At 41.1% G+C, this 22,624-nt stretch overlaps 1 protein-coding gene across 1 annotated transcript in view; it reads left to right on the top strand.

Annotated features, from left to right (window-relative positions):
• The window catches only part of setd5 (SET domain containing 5), a 93,032-nt gene that overhangs the window by 39,041 nt on the left and 31,367 nt on the right, over window positions 1-22,624 (top strand). The window contains exons 2-4 of the mRNA XM_067999064.1: window positions 5,051-5,229; window positions 17,333-17,438; window positions 21,646-21,857. Of these exons, the coding sequence (XP_067855165.1) occupies window positions 5,159-5,229; window positions 17,333-17,438; window positions 21,646-21,857 (389 nt within the window). The 5' untranslated portion in view covers window positions 5,051-5,158. The remainder of the gene's footprint in view (window positions 1-5,050; window positions 5,230-17,332; window positions 17,439-21,645; window positions 21,858-22,624) is intronic.

The following is a 22,624-nucleotide window of genomic DNA, read 5'->3' as shown; positions in this document are numbered from 1 at the left end:
CAGCCTGGCAGATTTCACTTCCTATTGATTAAAAAGTGCCGGAGTTTGTGGTGCTCCTGATCTGAAACAAAATCTTTCTGTATGAAATGAAGGAACAAAAATCTTTTTGATTAGTTGCTTAATTTTTTTTGATTAAATAAAACCTTTTATAGAAGCACATATGATATGAGGGTAGTGCCATTTTCAAGTGCAGTTGGTAAAAACTGTACATTATTTTGATTGAATTCCACCCATATCCTTCTAAAGAGGATACATTTATTTTGTTTACTTTGCTATTTGCAAGTGATTAGGCTAATGTCCTCTCTCAACTAGGCTGGTTTCGCTGGTCTCCATCCTCCCCCAGGACAGATACAGTGACAGATGTGCTGGTGAGTTGGTTGTGTTGGTTCCTAACAGCGTGTCACCATATAAATGCAGTCAGGATGCGGTGGGTGAATGGGGTATATGAGTAGAAGCTGGAGGCTAAGCTGCTGTTTAACGGAGGCAAAATGGTAGATCTGGCTAAGACCAAAGAGTGGCTCCAGCGTGGAAGTTAGTTATCATAGAATGGTTACAGCACAGAAGGAGGCCATTTGGCCCACCGAGTCTGTGCCAGTTCTTTGTAAGAGCAATCCAGTTAGTCCCATTCCCCCGCTCTTTCCCCGTAGCTCTGCAAATTTTTTCCCTTCAAGTATTTATCTAATTCCTTTTTGAAAGCCACGATTGAATCTGCTTCCACCACCCTTTCAGGCAGCGCATTACAGATCATAAGTACTCACTGGGTAAAAAATTTTTCGGCACATTGTCTTTGGTTCCTTTGCCAATCACTTTATAGGCATTATGCAAACTGTTGAGCTCATTCTCTTGCATTTTGGCTTGCTTTTGTGTGTTTTATAAATTATTTCTTACTCTGCAGATGGTTAAATGCTGCAATTTTATGTAGGCTTTGCCATTTAATATGGCAGTGGTTTGTTCAAACTAAATTAATTCTTTAAATATTTAGAGTGTGTTTATGAGCTAAAAATGGTGCTTCATGTAATTTGGGAGTGGTTATTTCCCTGGTCTTGTTTAACCCTGCTGTCCCTCCAAATTTATAGGAATTCAAAATCTTGACATCCTCATTCTCCAACAGAGGGGGATTGCAGGAAACTATCAGTACAGCTTTGTAACCAATTGCTAGAAGGTGTGTGAGAGCATCTAAGGTGGAGTCTCCTTTCCCCACCTCACAATACCTCACACTTCAGTTATTATTTTCTGATTAGCTGACTGCAAGATTGAGAACCTGTGGGAAGTCAAAGTCACAAACTTGAGTCCCCAAATTTTTTGTAGCATATTGGTCCAGGATCTTGCCACTAAACCCTTAAGAGCATTTTACAAATATCTGTTGGATATTGCAGTACTATATTTTTAACCATCAGTAGCTGATGATGTTCCAGCTTCCTCTAGTGGCAGAAATGTGTAACATCTCATCTTATGTCAAGTTACTCCCCATGTCTCATCGTATTTACAAACTGTCTCCAAGTTCCAGCCTCAAAGATAGTGGACCTATTTTTCATAGTTATCTGCTAATATGCTTAATAAACACTAACTCCTTTCAATTATGTTTTCCAGCCAGTGTAATTTCCCCAAAAAACAGCAGTGGCTACTTACTGGTTTTGAAGCGCTTTGAGATGTTTAGGGGACATGAGAGACTCTATGTAAATGCAAATTCTTTATTTTTTTTTCCCATTGCTTAGCTAGTAAAAGACTAAAGTCTGCATGACTACACCACTGTTACTGGTCCTGCAATAGCCTCTTCCTGCTCCCGCACTGTTACCTCTGGAGTCCTTCCAAGGATCTATCCATGGCTCCCTCCTATTTCTCATCTACATGCTGCCCCTCGACCATATCATCCAAAAGCACACCAGGTTCTACATGTACGCTGACAACTTGCTGCTCTACCTAACCACCACCCCTCTCGACCCCACCACTACCTCTGTGTTGTCAGGCTACTTGTCCGACATCCAGTCCTGGATGAGCAGAAATTTCCTCCAGTTAAACATTGGGAAGACCGAAGTCATTGTCTTCGGCCCTGCCATAAACTCCATTCCTTAGCCACCGATTCCATCCCCCCTACCTGGCCACTGTCTCGGCTACACCAGGCTGTTTGCTACCCCAGCGTCCTATTTGAACCTGAGCTGAGCTTCCGACCCCATATCCTCTCCATCACTAAGACCTCTAATATCACCCGTCTCCATCCCTGTCTCAGTCCATCTGCAGCTGAAACCCTCATCCATGCTTTTGTTACCTGTAGACTCGACTATCCAATGCTCTCCTGACCAGCCACCAATTTTCTACCCTTCATAAACTTGAGCTAGTCCAAAACTGTGCTGCCCATATCCTAACTCGCACCAAGTCCCGTTCACCAGCTCCCAGTCCCCGAACACCTCGATTTTAAAATTCTCATCCTCGTGTTTAAATCCTTCCATGACCTCACCCTGCCCTATCTTTGTAACCTCCTCCAGTCCCATAACCCTCCGAAAACTCTACATTCCTCCAATTCTGGCCTTTTGCACATCCCCGTTCTTCCTTTGCCCCACCATTGGCGGCCGTGCCTTCAGCTGTCTAGGACCTAAGCTCTGGAATTCCCTCCCTAAACCTCTCCTCCTTTGTTGCTTCTTAAACCTACCTCTTTGACCAAGCTTTTGGTCACCTGACCTAATGTCTCCTTCTTTGGCTTGGTGTCAATTTTTTGTCTAATTACGCTCCTGTGAAGCGCTTTGGGACGTTTTACTATGGTAAAGGCGCTATATAAATGCAAGTTGTTGTGATCTGCTGTATGATCTGAATAAATTGAAGAATCATTTCTGTACTGACTGTTGATCACTGTTTGTAATTTACATTAGTGACTTGGATTCAGAAACTCAATGCAAATTGGACAATTTTTTAAATGATACCAAATTAGGGAAGCATTTGATTTTGAGGAACTACAAAATGTTTTGGACAAAATATGTAGATGGGTGAAACAGTGGGGGAATTTTAATACGAGTGTAAAGACCAACACATAGAGAGAAAAAAGGGAAAATAAATAATTTGCATTTATATGGAACCTTATCACATCTTCAGGACATCTCATCTAATTATTTACTGTTGAAGTGATGTGGCAGCTAATTTGCTTATGGCAAGCTCCCACAAATAGATGAATAACCAGTTGATTTAACTTTTTTGATGGCGTTGGTTGAGGAAAAAGTGTTGGCCAGGACACTAGGAGAACTTCCTGATTTTCTTTAAATAGTACCATGGGATATTTTACATTGATCCAAACAGGCAGGTGTAGTCCATGAGTCATGTTGAAATAGCTGAGAATGAAGTTGAAAGACATCTATTGGGTCTTAGTGGACTTGATACTCAACATGTCCAATCACTGCAGAGCAACAATCAAAAAGCAAAATGGAGTGCTGAACTAGTCAAAACATGAGTACAAGTCAGAGGAAATTATGTTCAAACTGTAAAGTACTCTGATAAGACCATGCTTTGGATATTGCATTGAGTTCTGGTCACAGGGAGACAGACATTCAAGCTGAAAAGGCATTTTAGAGAAGAGACATGAGACTGATCCCTAATGTTACAGAACTGAGGTATGAGGAAAGATGGGAAAAACCTAGGCCTTTTAGCCTTGAAAACAGGGGACTGAGGGGTGACCTTATACAAAATATACAAGGTAGTATATAGTATAGAAAAGGCAAATGTGGAAAATTGCTTGATACTAAATTGTGAGTGTTGGACAGGGAGACACAGGTTCAAACTGGTAAAAGGCAAATTCCGTATTGATATCAAGAACTGCTTCCCACAAAGAATGATCAACACATGAAATGACTCCCAGATAGAGTCATGGAAGCAAAAAGATTGAAATCTTTTCAGAAATAATTGGATGTCAAGATGGCAAGGACTTGCACGTTCTTTCTGGGTGGAATGTCGGTTAGAGTTGTTGAGTTTCTTAATTTAAATGAGGAAAAAATATGATGCAAAATTGAATTACCATTTTCATCGTGAACCTGTAAATTGAATCATTTGTACATACGCGTAAACTTGTGTTCAGCAGAGAAATTGGAGAACTTCATGTTCCTTAAGCTGGTTTGCTCAGACTGTATTTGGTCATTACAATTGCCTCAAATGCCTTCTAGTACAACTAATGAAGCAGAACCATTCAATAGCCAAATATTCCTGGTTTTAAAATGCTGCTCTACTCTGTGGAAACAGCTTTAATACATTAGTACGTACCGTGTTTGACCATTTAAATAGCATATAGATAAACTTAGGAAAATTGTGCTGCATTATTCATTTGCTAAGCTTTCATCAAGCTGCCTCTTAGAAATATTCCACTTCAACTCGATCAATTGAGAGTTGCATCCCTAATACTGTAGGAACTTGCCACAACCATTTGATTTGTTTCTAACTTATATATAACATATTGTTCAGGGTCTCTTATTAACAGAAAACTGTATATAAAACATTTCATATCCTGCCATGCACTGTAGTCCAATTTGATGTAATAAGCATTGTTAATGCCTCTTTCACTAATAGACAAACCATTTTAACCACTGTCTGTGTTGCTCCCTCAGTTTTGTGTGCTCTGATCGTGTTTCCCTCAGTGTATTGCTAACAGTAGAACACACATTGTCCATGGTATTGTCAGTGAAAGAGAATACAAACTGTCCTTGCTTTAACATTTATATATGGCTCCTTAAGATGGGTGACGATTTTCAAGAGGGTCTTTTGTAATTTGGCTGCAAGATTTTCATTTGCCTCCTAAAAATATGGACTGTTAGAAACCAGTATCTCTGAGAAGATACTAAATGTGAGTGCTGAAATAAGTAGATTTATAATATCATTGTATATGCATTTTGGAAAAGATGTTGTAATTCTGTCCTGTGGAATTAATGTTTTGCTCTGAAATACTAATGCTAACTTGCACACCTCACTGTACACTGTACATGTACAATGCCCGAATAACATGGCTGAGAATTTGATCTGTGCAAAACCCTTAATTCATATTGATTTTCCTTTGTTTTTCCATTTCCCCCTCTTGCAGTTTCCCTCATGTCCATGATCTGCACACGACACTGCGGCTGCTCGGCCTCGGTGTGGTCAGGCACCGTGCTTCGGACCCCGTGATAAACACAACTTGGTGTTGGACGTCATGAGCATAGTAATTCCACTGGGAGTTACTACACCAGATACTTCGTACTCTGATATGGCTGCTGGATCAGAGTGAGTACTATACAGATACGTGGTTGGGGGGGGGGGGGCGGTATTTTGTTTTGGTTGTGCTGGGTATGCTATAAAGCAGTAATCTAGGTAAGGCCCGACTATTTTTTACACATGGAGAAAGGTACTGTCGGGCTTTAACCTGAAATATTCATTTTCATGCAGACCAAAGGCTTTCTCTAGCCACCATAGCTATTCTGCCATATCTGTATCATATATATCAAAATTACAGTAAAAACCAAGATTCTGTATAAATGATGGCTGATACAGTCTGATGGGGGCCCACTGCAGAGTGCAAAATTCCACAGATCTGCAAGTAGCACGTTACATTCAACTCTCATTTTCCCACGGTTTATTTTGCTTGGTCGATGACCAAGTCACCCCATGCTGTGAACATTTTGAGATGATCAAGTGATGCAAGGCTGTAGGGTAGGCCTTTTAGTAATGGAAATAATTTCTCCCGAGGAAGCCATTCTTGGTTGCACAGTGTACCAGAGAATAACTTCCTGAGGGAAACATTTTCTACTACTAAAGTCTCTTTCCATTTATGTAGTTTGTGTCCTGTCCCGTGTCCCCCCCCCCCGCATTTGTTTAAACAGCTGTCTTCTGATTGACCTCAGTAGTTTATAAGTAGCACTTACCTGAATTTGCCTATTTAAAGGTATAGCAGCTGAACATCACAACCATGTTCCAGGCGCAAGACTACCTGTTAGCAACACCACGGTTGATCAGCCATCTATAACACAATAGTGTGAACATGCAGTATGTTGTTCAGAATGAACCTTGCTCCTCTCACCAGCCTTCGCTCCTGGCCTCATCTCCAGGAACACCTCTGCCTGCTTCTGACGCTGGACTTTGCCCCCCCACCCCCGATGACAGGAAACCAACCTGTTCTATTCCTTCAACCAGGGCCTTTTGTCCCACTCAACCTCCCACATCATCCAAGTGCTCCACTCCATTCCCTAGTTCTATTCCCTGCATAATTGCATAATTCCTCTCCCCATGCTCCATTCCTCACACAATTGCATCACATGTTGGCCTATACCCTGAACTTCTCTTAAGCAATGACACATGAGATCTACTAGTATGGATTTCTTTAAAGCCAAATTGAATGTAGCTCTTTATTCTGTATAAGGGTAGATTGGAAGTTGAATTCTGGAGTTGTAATGAGGATCTTTTGGTTTAAGGCTCATATCTGTACTTGTGGATGTATCACTTACTCTACTGCAAACTAATTTCTGGCCGCTCTGCATGTCACCCTGCTATATTGATGAATGTATACGTTTGGTGTGTGTTTTCTTCCCCTCCCCACGAAAGGTAACTGGCTCTTTTTTTGCTGAGGCTGCTCTGAGTATTGCTTAATTCTCAGAGAGGAGAGTAGAAAACAAGAAACATCTAAGAAATTTATCTCATCTTTTTTGCTGTTAAGTTGATGATCATATAAAAACCTTTTATTGTAATGTTCCATTCTAGTTGACTGCTTTGATCATATTCAAGTAACATGATTGTTCAAAACTAGATGTTGTACTAGAGTCAATGAAAAATCAGTTCACCTGAACCTTTCCCTCATCTTTCATCTTTTACACTTAGCTTTCATGTCAACAAGGATTTTGGATCCCTCCCCCCTCCCCCCCCTCCCCCCTCCCCCCCCTCCCCCCTCCTCCCCCTCCCCTCCCCTCCCCCTCCCTCCTCCCCTCCCCCTCCCTCCTCCCCCTCCCTCCTCCCCCTCCCCCCTCCCCAACCAAAGGTTGTAAGTTGCATAGGGAATCAACATACTGCCCTCTTAGCAATGCAGCCTGAATCTGAATATAACCCTAACCGATGAGATTAAAGTCTCCTGGCTGTAAGGGTCCTATGTGAAATGAGTTTGACCGGTGGGGATGAAGCAATAGTCACCAATAGCAAAAGATTACATTGCATTGTATGAAAGGTTCAGACTAAATAAAATCTAATAAACATGGTCATCACTCAAACATTGGTGTGTGTGGTACATCCTACTGTATTCACCATGGTGCACTCTGCACCTGAAGCAATGGTCATTTTATTCCCAATTAATATTAGTCCTATTCAAATATATTATCTTGCTGCTAACTCTGACCTCTAAAGAAGGGAATGGGTGTTCTATCTGCAGAGTAACCATGCCAAGATCTTGTTTCAACTGGAGGGAGTCACTATAAACTGGAATCAGTACTAAATTTAGATCAATTTACTGTAAACCAGGGGCTTGGACCAAATTGGTACAAAGTGTCCAATTACAGCATTCAGTAGTCGGTGTCGAGTGCATGTGTGTGGGATATATATAAAACAGGTCTTATTGCTATATTGTTCAGTAGTCAGTATCAAATAAACATACATAATTAATAGGGCTTCAGTGTTTTGTTTTTGGGGTATCAAATGGACATCCTTGGTTAGTTAATAGTCAATGAGTGTGTTTGTGCCTGGCAGTCAAGAGTTGCTTGGTCTGCCTTGTTACTCTGCCTTTGTGTGCAGAACTTTGGCAGAGCTCCTGAATCTCATCAGGTGCCCTTTCATCTGGAGAGCAGAATTTGAAACCTGCCAGTTTTTGGATTCTTGTCTTGAGTATGCTGATTGTCCAAAAAATGCTTTCTGGAAACTTTTCAGTGAATTTTGTGTTTGACTGTTTTTATGTGGTGTGGAGCTCTTGTGGACAATTATCCCTTTTTATACTTCAAAGGGCAATCCATTGAAATGCGGTATTTTTGCTAGGGTCAATTTACAAGAGGTTTTTTGTTGTGATGTCTGATAATTTCTTTTGTATAAGTAGACATTGGGGTATTGTATATAAAATAACCAGATTTTGATGTTTCTGTGCTGAAAGCAAGTTTGAAATGCTTATTTGAACTGTTAATTATTTTCACCTTTTTATAGTACTCCTCAGTCTACTTTGTCACACATCATACCGTAGGCAGGTGAGAGGGCCTGTTACCAGGCCTCAGTCTGTGCTACTGTGGAACAGTATGTTGGAATGTGTATGAGCATAGCATGAGGGACCAGCAACCTTTTCTACTTTTACCTACCTGAGTCCTGAAATCACTGTTTGGGGGGAATTGCAGTTGTAATCCTAACATAGCCCATTGGTATAAAATATATTTTCCCTGGTAATCATAACTTTTTCTCTCCTAAATGAGGGCATTTATGGTTTCCAAGTCTGCTTAATTCAAAACCAAAAGGCCATGTTTAGTTTCTGATGGATTCATTTTAGTTCATAGGTTACCTGCAGCTTTCAGTAAAAGTGCAGGTTTCAGTTTGAATATTTATCTTTCAGCAAGTAATGTGACACCTGAGGGCAGTCTGCCTGTATTGATTTTCTGCCTAGTAACCTTCCCTTATCATTTGTGCTCGCATCTTTAAAGCAGAACTCTTGAAGTTGCTGATCGTTTTTAGATTACCGTTCCTGGAATTGCCCGGATTTTGACCTTTGCCCTCCGTTTGACTATGTTGTGGCTGTGATACAGCTGTCATGCGCAATGGCTCAGCCATCATGCTGGCAATTGGGTGTGACATTGGGGAGGCTTTGGAAGAGGATGGGCCTGAAACCTGGGATTAGATTTTTAATGGTCGTCTTCTGCTGCTGCAAGTTAATGAAAATAAGGAAAATGTAAGAATTAATTATTGGAATATTGGAAACAGGCTGAAACATAAACTTTTAGTTAAGAAAATTGGTTTTAGAATGAAAGAATGTTGTTAATGGAAAAAAATAGATGGTTTAACGTTGTGTGTTGTGCAGTAACTGAATGTGGTATTCAGCATGGGGTACAATTGTGGGAGACAGTTGGACAGTAATGCAGAGCAGGAGTGCAGGCTGCTTCCAGTATTTTGTCATATCTCTTGAGTTGGTTGCTAAAACGGTTTGCCCCAGTGGCCTGGAGTGACTTATAATTTTAATCTTCTCCCTCTGTGGAAGGATACATACCCTACATTTATGAGTCACCGTTGAAGTTGGGAACTTGCACAGGGAATTATGAACATGTGAAAGAAGAGTGAGAAAATACCATTAGGCAAATCAAAACTACCCCATCCAGACAATGGTGAAACGTGTACCATTCACCCATCCCCTAACCTTGGATTCTTTGGATGAGGCTAAAAAAGTAGCTGTCATCAGTTCAGGAAAAGCTCTGGGGAATTCCCCTCTGACTCCTTAAGGCAATCAAACAAGCTCCAGGAGATAATTGTAGCCTACATCTCCTAATAATTCCAGCTATCAATTTACCCTCCATAACTTGTCAAGTTACATCGAGTCTACAGCACAGCAACAGGCCATTCGGCCCAACTGATCTTTGCCAGCATTTATGCTCCACACGAGCCTCCTCCCACCCTACTTCATCTAACCTTATCAGCATATCCTTCTATTCCTTTCTCCCTGATGTACTTATCTAGCTTTCCCTTAAATGCATCTATGCTATTCGCCTCAACTACTCCTTGTGGTAGCAAGTTCCACATTCTAACCACACTGAGTAAAGGAGTTTCTCCTCAATTCCTTATTGGATTTATTAGTGACTATCTTATATTTATGTCCCCTAGTTTTGGATTACCCCGCTGGTACAAACATCTTCTCTACATGTACCCTATCAAATCACTTCATAATTTTGAAGACCTCTATTAGGTCACCCTCAGCCTTCTCATTTCTAGAGAAAATAGACCTAGCCTGTTCATCCTTTCCTGATAGTTATACCTTCTCAGTTCTGGTATCAACCTTGTAAGTCTTTTTTGCACCTTCTCCCGTGCCTCTACATTCTTTTTGTAATATGGTGACCAGAGCTGTGCACGGTACTCGCTTAAGTGTGATCTAACCAAGGTTCCATACAAGTTTAACATAACTTCTCTGCTTTGTTTGCTTTTATTTTCTTATTTTCCAAGGAGTATGTGGCCTCCTTATTCCTCCTACCAAAATGCACCACCTCACACTTATCTATATTGAAATTCATTTGTCATTTACACACCCATTCTGCAAGTTTATTAATGTCTTGTAATTTGTGGCAATCTTTATCAGTATTAACTATACCCCCCAATTTGGTGTCATCCGCAAATTTTGAAATTGTACTTTCGATTCCCAAGCTCAAATCGTTTATGTAAATGGTGAACAACAGTGGTCCCAGCACCGATCCATGTTGAACGCCACTTCTCACCTTCCGCCACTCTGATTAACTACCTTTAACCCCTACTTTCTGTTTTCTGCTACTTATCCCCTGACTCCACATGTTTTGATCTTAGTTATGAGTCTACTATACAGTACCTTATCGAAGGCCTTTTGAAAATCCAAGTATGTAATATTTACTGTATTACTGTCTACACTCTATCACTTCAAATAATTCAATTAGGTTGGTCAAGCATGACCTGCCCTTTTGAAATCTATGCTGACTATTCTTTATTACATCCTATCTTAAAATTGATTACTAGGCCAACAATCATTATTGACCAATAAAGGCCTGTACTTAGTAAGTTACTGATTGGTAGAGGGAGCTGTGAATGTGTCTACTTTCCAGTACAAAATCTACAGAACCCCCATGAAGAACAAGTAACAGCAAGAAACAAGAGATTTTCTCCACGTTCATTTGGATTTGAGCTAAAGTCTAGTTTACGAGCCCGCATAGTAGAAAAATGAATCCTTTTCACTCAGCAATCCATTCATGCTGTCCTAGTGCTGAGAGCAACCAAGCGATAACTTGTATTAGATCTACTTGTTCTCCTCTACCCCTTTCCCTGGATGTATTATTACAAGCTGAGGAGTTTACTAGTATAGATTTTCTCCCCTCTCCTTCATGATGCCATTTGTCCTGAAAATATATTCCAAGTTTTTGCAGCAGAGAGCTTGCTTTGCGTAGGGTTGCTGATGACCTCTACTCTTGGTTCTTATTAGTTCTGCAATAGACAGGGATAATGATTGGTGTTCAAGGGTGTGAATTTTATCTCCACTGAGAAAACAAATATTTCCATAACAGAAGGTGCTAAGAATTTTTTGAAATTGTACAAGACTTGTTTCCATCACAAAGGTAAATTATTAGATATTGTGGATATTACAGCCCTCTTCTTTTCACCCCTCCTTCAATCCCACATTTTGTGGCTGAGAGGGTGGATGGGAGAAATGTCTCGGGTATGCGACAAGTTACCATGAGGTGCAACAGGAATAGTCCCACTTAGACCATTGGCATATCTTCACATCCCATTCTACAGACACCAGCACAGGAGCTTCAATCAGTCTCCTTTGGTTAAAGCATTTGAGAGCCATTATGGAAGGAATTTAGGTTGGACCAGAAAATGAAGTGCAAAACATTTTAAAGATCAGCGGGTTACTGTTGACACATGCAAGCATTTTTCAAAGTTCCCAATAAAATGTTGTTATACTCTCTCCTCAGCCTTGATAAATGAGTAAAAGGGTGTCACTATTTGCTGAGTGATGGTGAATGACAATGAATGGATAAATTTAGTAATTTGAGTGAGAAATCTGTACTTCGATCATCCTCAATAAACTGAGAGATTAATGTATAACTGTGCTCGCTATATAACTATTTATACAGAGCTGAAATTTGCCTGGCAGAATTTATCGGGTGTAGCTGAAAATGAATCCAGTTTTTGCTGTAATTTGTTTAAATGAACTATGCAGAGATTTGCTGGAACCAACAATTTGAGTTTGTAGTTGGTGAAGTGTGACACTGGAGTTTAGTTGAATTTATACTGGTGACGATCTGCTTCTGTAACTCATACTTTCCTCATGGCAAACCCATTGTGCAGACACCCTAGATGTTGTTACAATATGAATTGCCCTGATAAGACCCAGAACTTCCTGTTTACACTATTTACATAACAAGTGTTTTGATAATTCCAGTTAGATAAGATGCTATTACGGGGCTTGGCAACCTTGTGACTGGAACTACTTCCTTTCTGACCACTGCTGTAAATCAGCCACATTTAACAGTCTGTGGTGATATCGTACTTGCAGCCTGTGGCACAGAACTAAATCAAATACTGCAACTTTCTTTCCCTACAGTTCCTGTCAGTGAATTTGACTGGGAATTTTACTTTTCTGTGGGATTTTTGGTCATGGAACCAGATTTTCACAATGTCTTGGTGATAGGAATGGGATGCTACCAACCTATGAATTTAACAAATATTCTTCATTCAAAGAATCTGTAAGGATCGAGAGGCAGCTTGAAGGGTGCAACAGGGAGAAGTAAGCCATGCATTGTTTGTAATCTCGAGAAAGAACGAACCTGCATTTATGTTGCACCTTTCACGACCTCAGGACATCCCAATGCGCTTCTAATTACTTTAAAGTGTTGTCACTGCTGTAATGTATGGAAACGCGGCAGCCAATTTGCGCACAGCAAGGTCTCACAAACAGCAATGAGGTAAGTGACCAATTAAAAATTGTTTTGGTGACATTGGTTAAGGGATAATTATCATCCAGGACACAGGGAACTCCTCTGCTCTTCTTCGAATAGTGCCATGGGATCTTTTACGTCCACCTGTGTGAGATTTATGTATTTCGACCTGACACCAATTGGTTATAGATCTTTTATTTGAACAAAAGCAGGGATCAATACATGCAAGTGTTTGAGCAGTAATTATCAGAAAACAAGAAATCATTTTACCCCATTGTTCTCTGGGTAGAGGTCGTAACTTTTGGTCCTGTTCGTTTAACTTCTTTCTTCTTTCTAACTTCTTCTACAACTTCTAACTTTGTCTTCCTTTCTTCTCTACAACCATGTCTCATGGGGGTTGGCTTCTTATACACTGAGTTAACCCCTAGCCCCCCTTCTCACTGCAGCAAATTTAAGCCACTCATAGATGGTTCCCTTATCAATACAAGGGGCCCATCCAACGTTCTGGAATGTAGTTGCTTAGCGACAAGTTCGGACATACAGGCCCATCCTTTGTTTCAATGTTTTTGCCTCAGATAGCATGGTTGTATGTTTTTAACCACTATTTCTGCACTAAGGCTGGTTCCCGTAGTTACTCACCCATAATCCCGTTAAGTCTAACTCTTTGAATTCCTCGCACATTTGTGTGGAAACCATATTTCCTTACACCTGAGAGGGCAGGCGGGATCTTGGTTTAACATTTCAGCCGAAAGATGACACCTCCGACAGTGCAGCGCTCCCTTAGTACTGCAGTGGAGTATTAGCTGCAATTATACGTTCAAGTCCAGGAGTGGGGCTTGAACCCACAACCTTCTGACTCCAGGACGAGAGTATATACTGGGCAGAAACACTGAATAAATCATTTTACTTGAACACAGTTTGGAATAACAAAATGCTTAGTTTATTCCATGTGAAATAAAACTTTGATAAGTCCCATGTCACTCTTATTCGCAACTTATTAGATTTCTTCACTTGTCAAACTATCCTGCCCTATTCTAGTGCATCTGATGACACAGGCTACCAAATTAGTTGCTGCCATCTGCTGGTGATTCATAATAAAGGGGAACAGTCATTCAAGTAAATGACCTTCAATACTGTTGTTGTCAAACCTGGACACCTGCAGAAACGAGGGCCTGCTTAAATTGAAGACCAGTACTCTAATCTCCAGATTTATCTGGTGTTTCTGCCCAGTACTTACCCAGAAACCAGCTGACTCATGTGTATAAGCGGCCTGGCTGGAAGCCTAATTGGATGTGACCCGAGACCGACCTGCAGCGCAGTGTTGTGATTGGACAGCAGCACGAATGGACAGAAAACCTGTCAGAAGACTCATGTGGCCACTACTGGGGAGTTTCACTTTGAAGGGTCTTAATTTGAATACATAAATTGTTGGGAAATAGATTTTCCTGACATTTTTCTGGTTATTTTAAACCTGTTTTTAAAAAAAAATACTATGCCTAATTTTGGTCCTTCACCCATACAGCTCTGGGTGAAAGGGATGATCAGCTCTTCAGATAACCAAGAGGATAAATACCTGGGGTTTAAGATAGTTGTGGCAAGACCTAAGGTTTGTCTTGGTCATTGTTGAGTTGGTGGCTGGGAGACAGTGACTTTTTAAACAGTAAAAATATTTAACACTTTCTTCCCTATTTTGAAATGCCTCATCTGAGATTGGGAACTTGGCATGTAGGCAATCACAGACATACGGGGAAATAGTTTGCATGAAAGGAGAGAGAGGGGGTTCAGCCTATGTCACGTAGGGGTCAGCTTCACAGGAGGCATGTCTCTTTGCCAAAGTCCCTCATGAAAACCTCGATTAGCCTAGTGCGCAGCATTGAACTTGGAATGTACCAGCCATCTTCATGCTCCACGTGTCAAAGTTTTCCATAGATCCTTCCACCTTGCTCAAGACAGACATCTGCCATATAGATAATGTGGAAACTTTGAGTCTTGATACAGAAGTTGCAGGGAGGCAGCATACAAAAACACACACTCATTATTCCAGTGCTTACCAAACAGTGCTGCTGAAATTCCACACATCCAACTGGTGGTCCCACCAGTCAACATGGTATGGTGTTAGTTCATGTTATAGTCAACAACAACTTGCATTTATATGGCACCTTTAATGTATTCAAAGATCCCAAGGAGCTTCACAGGAGTGTAATCAGACAAAATGTGGCACCGTGCCACATAAGGAGATATTAGGACAGGTGACCAAAGAGGTAGATTTTGAAGTAGTGTCTGAAAGGAGGCGAGAGAGGTAAAGATGCGAACAGGTTTAGGGAGGGAATTCCAGAGCTTAGGGCCTAGACAGCTGAAGGCACAGCCACCAATGGAGGGGCAAAGGAAATAGGGGATGCACAAGAGGCCAGAACTGGAGGAATGCAGAGGTCTAAGAGGGTTGTAGGGATGGAGGAGGTTGGAGATAGGGAGAGAATTTTATAATCACGGCATTGCTGGACCGGGAGCCAGTGTAGGTCAGCGAGCACTGGGGTGATGGGTGAATGGGACTTGGTGTGAATCAGGATATGAGTAGTAGAGTTTTGGATGAGCTCAAGTTTAGAGGGTGGAAGAGGTGAGGCCTGCCAGGAGATAGGAATAGTGGAGTCTGGAGGTAACAAAAGCATGGATGAGGGTTTCAGCAGTGGGTGGGCTGAGGCAAAGCCAGAGACTGGCGATATTACAGAGGTGGAGAGGACATTTGGGTCGGAAACTCAGCTCAGGGTCAAATAGGACGCCTAGGTTCCGAACAGTCTGGTTCAGTATCAGACAGTGACCTGGGAGGGGGATGGAGTCGGTGGCTAGGGAACGGAGTTTGTGGGGGCTGAGGACAATAGCTTCAGTCTTCCCAATATTTAATTGGAGAAAATTTCTGCTCATCCAATACTGGATGTCGGGCAAGCAGCATGACAAATCAGATGCAGTGGATGGATCGAGAGAGGTGGTGGTGAGGTCGAGCTGGATGTCGTCAGCGTACATGTAGAATCTTGCATTGAGTAGAATGGGCCTACACTCTCGAGTTTAGAAAGTCCAATTTCCTATGTTCTTAATCTGATGTGTTTTCGGGTGATGTCGCCGGGGTGGGGCAGCATGTAGATGCGAAATAGTCAGGAGGATGATGCCAATATATTCACAAATTTAATGGCTCATTATTGGGACCTGAAGGGTAAGATCTGTCATTGTCAGCTGGGATTTTTCCTACTTAAAGCATAGCTTCAGATAATCCTGGAAGCCTTTGTCCTAATGGATAGGGTGGTCCGAGATGGATAAACACTGGGAAGCTCTGTTGATACACTGCATGGTTTAAGCTTGTTAAACTCCACTACTACCCCTGCATGCACTCAGCAGAAGGAGGGAGATTACTGAGCGTTGTGTTTTGCCATACTTTGCCTAAGCTCCTTGGACTTGGGTAAAGTGGGGTGTGATCTTACTGGGGAGAGGGGAGAAAGTGACTCTATCAGGCAAACATAAATTTTACCTCTGTGGTATTCTCAGTGTTTTGGTTTGGAGATGTTTAAATGAAGTGAATTGTTTCCACATATGTCCAACACTTAAAAATACTAGCCTCTTGCTCAGTTTGTGTGCACCTGCATTTAACAAATTTAAACTATCAAATTCTACTTTGATGCAACTAGTGCATGTAACTCTGGTCTGCAGAGTTTGTGCTCTACTCTGGATTTATATTTTGATGTGGATGGGGGAAGGAAAGAGGTTTGTTTTCTGCACAGATTAGTTTGCTTTTAGTGACATTTGCTAATGGGTAGCACATTTAACCTTCAGAAGCAGCAGTTTTCACAATGTTACTGTTTTCTATGACCTGAGTTGTGGGGTGAGTGAGAATTAAAAGCAGATGAAAAGGTTCATTGAATCAGGACATTGTGATCAGGGAGAAAAATGTACATTTTATTTTGTTGTTGGTGACCTCTGGTGGTCAGATATAGAATAGATCTTTCTCAGTATAAGGCATTGTGGAGTGGCATTCATGTTCCTGTCCTACGGTCTGCAGTAGACAGGAGAGGGAAGTATTGAATTCCAATGTCCAACTTATAATAATTGACTGTCCTTGTCCAGTCAATATATATGCATTTAAATAGTTCCCTTCATGACCTCAGGATGTCCCAAAGCACATTATAGCTATTAAAGTACTTTGAAGTGCAGTCGCTTATTAAAATGTAGGGAAACTATGGCAGCCAATTTGCACACAGAAAGTTCCCAAAACAGCAATGAGATAAATGACCAGATAATTTTTTTGTGGTGTTGGTTGAATGATAAATATTGGCCAGGACACCAGGAAAACGCCCCTGCTTTTCATTGAATAGTGCCATGGTTTTTTTTTACATCCACCTAAAGTGCCATTTGTCCTCTTAACGTTTCACCTGAAAGATGGCATCTCTGACAGTGCAGTACTCCCCCACTACTGCACTGAGGTGTCAGACTAGATTATGTGCTCAAATCTATGACCTTTTGACTCAGTGCTAATACTGAGCCAAGACTCTCACTTTTATATATTGGACTCACTTTACAGCTGCTACTTGCTACTGCGTTTCCTTGGTTAGAAGCAAGGGGAGGGGAGAGAAGGAATGATATGCTGAACTAAGGCAGCACGGCGAAGGGAGAAGTGAAAGCTCCATTTGATATCTAAAGGAATAAATGCAAATGGAACTTCAAAGCTACATCAGGAAAATTGCAAACAAATGATTTTTTGACTCTTGGTTTTGTTGTTTTAGCCCAGAGTCGGTGGAAGCTAGCCCTGCAGTTGCTGAGAAGAACAGCTACTCAAATCACAACTATGGGAGCGCACAACATCACGGGTACAGAGGTCTGCCGTACGCAGTAAGTTTACAAGTCCTATTTCACCAGAAGCTATGCTATACATACACCCCTGTCTGATTGTGCAGACAAGTTTTAGTTGGTATAAAAGAACATTTTTTAAAAACAGGTTGCACGCATATGAAAGAACATCTGCCTCCCAAACAGCCAGGAGAGCTGCCTGGCCATCACTTAAGACTGCTTGTTATAGGAGTGAGCATTACTTGTAGTTTCCTCCATTGTGGATCCATTTTTGCAGATTTGCTGCAAACTTTTTATTTCTAGACTTTAAATGAAAACTTCTCAGTACTGCTCTGCGTGATTCAGATTCAGAAAGGTGGAGAGGTCTCCAGTATTGTTCGAGCTCGATCCACAGCTTAGAGAAGCTGCAAGGGACCAGAAAATGAAGGTACCCACAGAAACATATAATAATGAATTTTGCTTCTGCTGTCGTGGTCTGAATAATTGAGAGTAGCAGTGTGATTTGGAAGAATTTAACCCCCAAATGTCCAACAGGCTTTGTTCCCTGTCACTGAAGTGATTGACAGATTTTGATGTGCATTTTCTTCACTGCTTCAGGCAGAATTTTATATTTTGTGGTCTGGGTTCAAGGCTCTTCTACAGCATTTCTGGTGGTGATTATTTTAGAACAGATGTTTAGGAGTGATATCCAACTAGGCATTGTTGCTTTTAACTGCTTAGGAATGTGTTGGAAGTTTTTCTTTAACAGTGTAAACTGTACTTCTTGGGGGAAATTATAATCGGCACACATGGATTGTACAAAACAACAGTAACTTGTATTTAAATAGCATTGAATAGAAGAACATCTTGGAGTTGGTGACAGAGGAAAGGTGGACGACATGCAGGACATAAAGAAGTTTAATGGAGGAGATTGCAGGTACAATTGAAGAGAGGGGTTTCTAGGAGGTATTTGAAGCAGGGAGAAAGGAAGCAAGGCAAAATGGTTTTGGAAGAGAGTTCCAGATGGCAAGGATTTAATGCTGAAAGATTGGCCTCCACAATGTTTGATTTGTGAGGGACAAGCAGCAATCCAGAGTCGGAGGAATGGAAGGTGCCAGCTGGGACTATGGCTGGATCGGATACATATTCTAATGCAAAACAGTATATGATTGATATCAATACAGTTGTTTTTCTTTTGCAACCTCAGAAGCTCTCCACTCTGTAGTTTTGTTCTTGCTGAATATCTCCAGTGCTGCTTGAGGAATGAAGTCAATTCTGTTCCATGTGCCCACTGTTAAGGTGAACTAGCTCACAAAAGTGACCTCTGTTTTGTGCTTGCTGGTTTGTTGTCTTATTCATAGAATTGTAGAATTTTAAAGCACAAAAGGAGCCCATTCAGCCCATCATACTTGCAGTGCTAGGTCTTCAACTGAAGCTACCTAATTTATCCCATTTCCCTACCTTTTTCTGTATTCTTTTATGTTCTTCCTTATTGATTTGTGTGAAACATTTTTCTGCAGATATCGAAATGGTGTGTTGACTCAAGTTGACTTGGAGCATTCTAGTGTTTGCTAAAAGGAAGAAAATCCATGTTTAGTTTATATGAAGAATTATTTATAACCCCTACAACTGTGTGTGCTTTGTGTTATGTGCTTTTCTTTCTCCTTCCATATTTGTATTTGCTAGGGTTTCTCAAGTCCTTATGAACTGAAACCTGCAACATTATATCCACAACATTTCAGCATAAATGGAATTGTTTATACTGTCTTCTATTGCTAAGTGTTAAAATTCTTTACTGCTCGTATCAGTGGCTTTGTTCATGCAGCAGATCCTCTGTGCCACAAGTAGCTGACTGGTTTCCAGTTTCCTATGTTATACATCGTCGGGATCTGTCCCTATGAGTACTGTACTCAGGCACAATGTTAAGAGCATTCTTTGTTGCTACTGAAGAAGAGCCACGCTGTACAGCTTTGATGGATGCTTTCTTCATAAAGAAGCAAAATGTTCACACATTTTACTCACATCTTAAGATTGCACTTGCATCTCAAATCCCAAGTTCTTGTATCTGACCATGCAGTTTCAATCTGCTCAAAGGAGGAGAGATATTTGTGGCTATTCATTTTCTTCAATTAATGTGAATTAACATGTTGAAATGCTGTTTTTATGAAAAGGAAAACCTGTCTCAAGTTGAAGTTCATTTTAATGTTGCATTCCAAACACTTCACCTGTGCAGTTTGTTGACTTTTGTAATTAGTCAGATCTAATAGTAGTTAACAAATATACTTGCTAGTGGTGCACCAGCATGTTGTGCCACAGAATATGGTAGTCCCTATATGGTGCATTTTAATCTTGGCTGAGCCATTCAAGAAGGCTCTGGGTGGTGGTTAGATACTTCCATGTGTCTTAGCGCTCAATTACAGATGGTCATTTCACTTTGAAACAGGCCATCTGCCTACTCTCAGGAAATGATGAGGGGGAAGGGGGCTAAATGAGCAGTTCTTTTAGGAATGTAGGAACAGGAGTAGGCCATATAGCCCCTTGAGCCTGATCTTTGACCTAACTCCATATACCCACTGTAGCCCCCATATCTCTCAATACTTTTGGTTAACAAAAATCTATCAATCTCAGATTTAAAATTAACAATTGAGCTAGCAACAACTGCTTTTTGTGGGAGAGAGTTCCAAACTTCTTTCCCCTTTGCATGTAGAAGTGTTTCCTAACTTCACTCCTGAAAATCCTGGCTCTAATTTTTAGGCTATATCCCCTAATCCTAGACTCCGCAACCAGCAGAAATAGTTTCTCTCTATCTACCCTATCAGTTCCCCTTAATATTTTGAAAACTTTGATCAAATCACTCCTTAATCATCTAAGTTCCAAGTTTGTGTAATCTCTCTTTGTAACTTAACTCTTGGAGTCCAGGTATCATTCTAGCAAATCTATGCTGCACTCCCTCCAAGGCCGGTATATCCTTCCAAAGATGTGGTGGCCAGAACTGAACACAGTACTCCAGGTGTGGTCTAACCAGGGCTTTGTATAGCTGTAGCATAATTTCTACTCCCTTGTATTCTAGTCCTCTAGGTATAAAGGCCAGCATTTCATTAGCCTTTTTGATTATTTTCTGTGCCTGCCCATGGCATTTTAATGATCTGTGCACATGGACCCCCTAAATCTCGTTGGACCTCCACTGTTTTGAGCTTTTCACCGTTTAGAAAGTACTCTGATCTATCCTTTTTAGGTCCAAAGTGGATGACCTCACACTTGCCTACATTGAAATCCATTTGCCATAATTTTGCCCATTCATTTAATCTATTAATATCGTTCTGTAATTTTATGCTTCCATCTACACTGCTTACAATGCTGCCTATCTTTGTCATTGGCAAACTTGCATATGTGGCTCACTATCCCATCATCTAAGTCATTAATAAATACAGTGACTAGTTGAGGCCCCAACACAGATCCCTACAGGATACCACTAGTCACATTCTGCCAATTTGAGTACCTGCTCATTATCCCTACTCTTCAAAATGAAGGGGGAATAGAAATCCCAAAAAACAAGCATTAAAAACAGGTGCAGTAATGTAGCTAGAACTTGAGAAACATCTTGGGAATGAAGAGTCATTCAATCTAGTAAATCCTTTCAAAGTTTCATTTGCGCTGATTCAGAGCATGCTACTTTGTTCAACTGTATATAGTGTAGATGTAACTTCCTTTCAAGGGATGGAGATTGATTATAGAATATTGAAGACACCTCCCTAGCTAACTACTCAGCATAACAAGACAGCACATTCTGTACTTTACCATGTACATTCGAACCATTAAATTCTTAGCTAGAATTGAGGAAAATTTCAAGCTGGTCCATTCTTTAAGGTGATGTCCCTATGGATGGAGTTACATGGTGAAAATTCCCTTTCAGGCCTCATTATGTTGGATTGTACTTTACTCTGGATGAGATAGCTGACTTTAGGAATGGTTTATGTGTCCCATGTAGAATATTTGTTTCTGAAGTGAGGGAGAAAGTGTGAACGCTCATTTACTCGTAGTAAGTGTTGATTGCCTTTGTAAAGCAAATTGGAAACTACTGTATATTAATTATTATGTACACATGGCATCCAGTCTAAAATAGAGAGTTGGGTAATATTGTTACTGTAATTAGAATTTTTTATTATTGAATGAAAAGCCAGCTGTCCTAACTAGTTTGGCTCAATGGTTCTTCATAGTCTTCTGTGCCACTTACTTCAAGTCCTCAAGGCCTTTATTATTTTGTTCTCAGGACCACAACTATGGTGCTCCACCTCCTCCAACACCCCCAGCTTCACCACCTCCACAGACCATCATCGCCCGAGTAGAATTGAATAGACTACGTTGCCAGCGATACGATGATAATTCTGAGGATAGCGACAGTTCGTCTGAGGATGAGAACATTCCCTGGTGTCATTGTAGCTTAACTCAGGATGGTTTTATTATCGCTTGTGAGAACTGCAGGTATGAAGTGACACTGAAAATTAAGGTTTTTTTTTGTGCAGGCAGGGGTGGATAGTTGGTTTGGCATGAGCTTCATAGTGTTTGTTTACAGCAGGGGCACTCCCAGTAAAGATCATCAGTAAAAAGCCAGTTAGGCAGGAGTTTTCACTACAGTGTTTGCAATTAGTTGACTTACAGAATCATAGAAAGGTTACAGCACGGAAGGAGGCCATTCGGCCCATCAAGTCTGCGCTGGCTCTATGTAAGAGCAATCCAGCTAGTCCCACTCCCCCGCCCTATCCCAGTAGCCCTGCAAATTTTTTCCTTTCAAGTACTTATCCAGTTCCTTTTTGAAGGCCATGATTGAATCTGCCTCCACCACCCCCTCGGGTAGTGCATTCCAGATCCTAACCATTCACTGTGTAAACATGTTTTTCCTCATGTCACCTTTGGTTCTTCTGCCAATCACCTTAAATCTATGTCCTCTGGTTCTTGACCCTTCCACCAATGGGAACAGTTTCTCTCTATCTACTCTGTCCAGACCCTTCATGATTTTGAATGCCTCGATCAAATCTCCTCGCAACTGTCTCTGTTCCAAGGAGAACAACCCCAGCTTCTCCAGTCTATTCACGTAACTAAAGTCCCTCATCCCTAGAATCATTCTAATAAATCTCTTCTGCACCCTCTCTAAGGCCTTCACATCTTTCCTAAAGTGCGGTGCCCAGAACTGGACACAATACTCCAGTTGCGGCGGAACCACAAACAATATTCAACATGATCCACGAAGT

Source organism: Heptranchias perlo, chromosome 17 (genome assembly GCF_035084215.1).
Source record: "Heptranchias perlo isolate sHepPer1 chromosome 17, sHepPer1.hap1, whole genome shotgun sequence".
Classification (NCBI taxonomy): Eukaryota; Metazoa; Chordata; class Chondrichthyes; order Hexanchiformes; family Hexanchidae; genus Heptranchias; species Heptranchias perlo.
The sequence above is the reverse complement of the archived record's forward strand: the minus strand, read 5'-3'. Positions and strand labels throughout refer to the sequence as shown.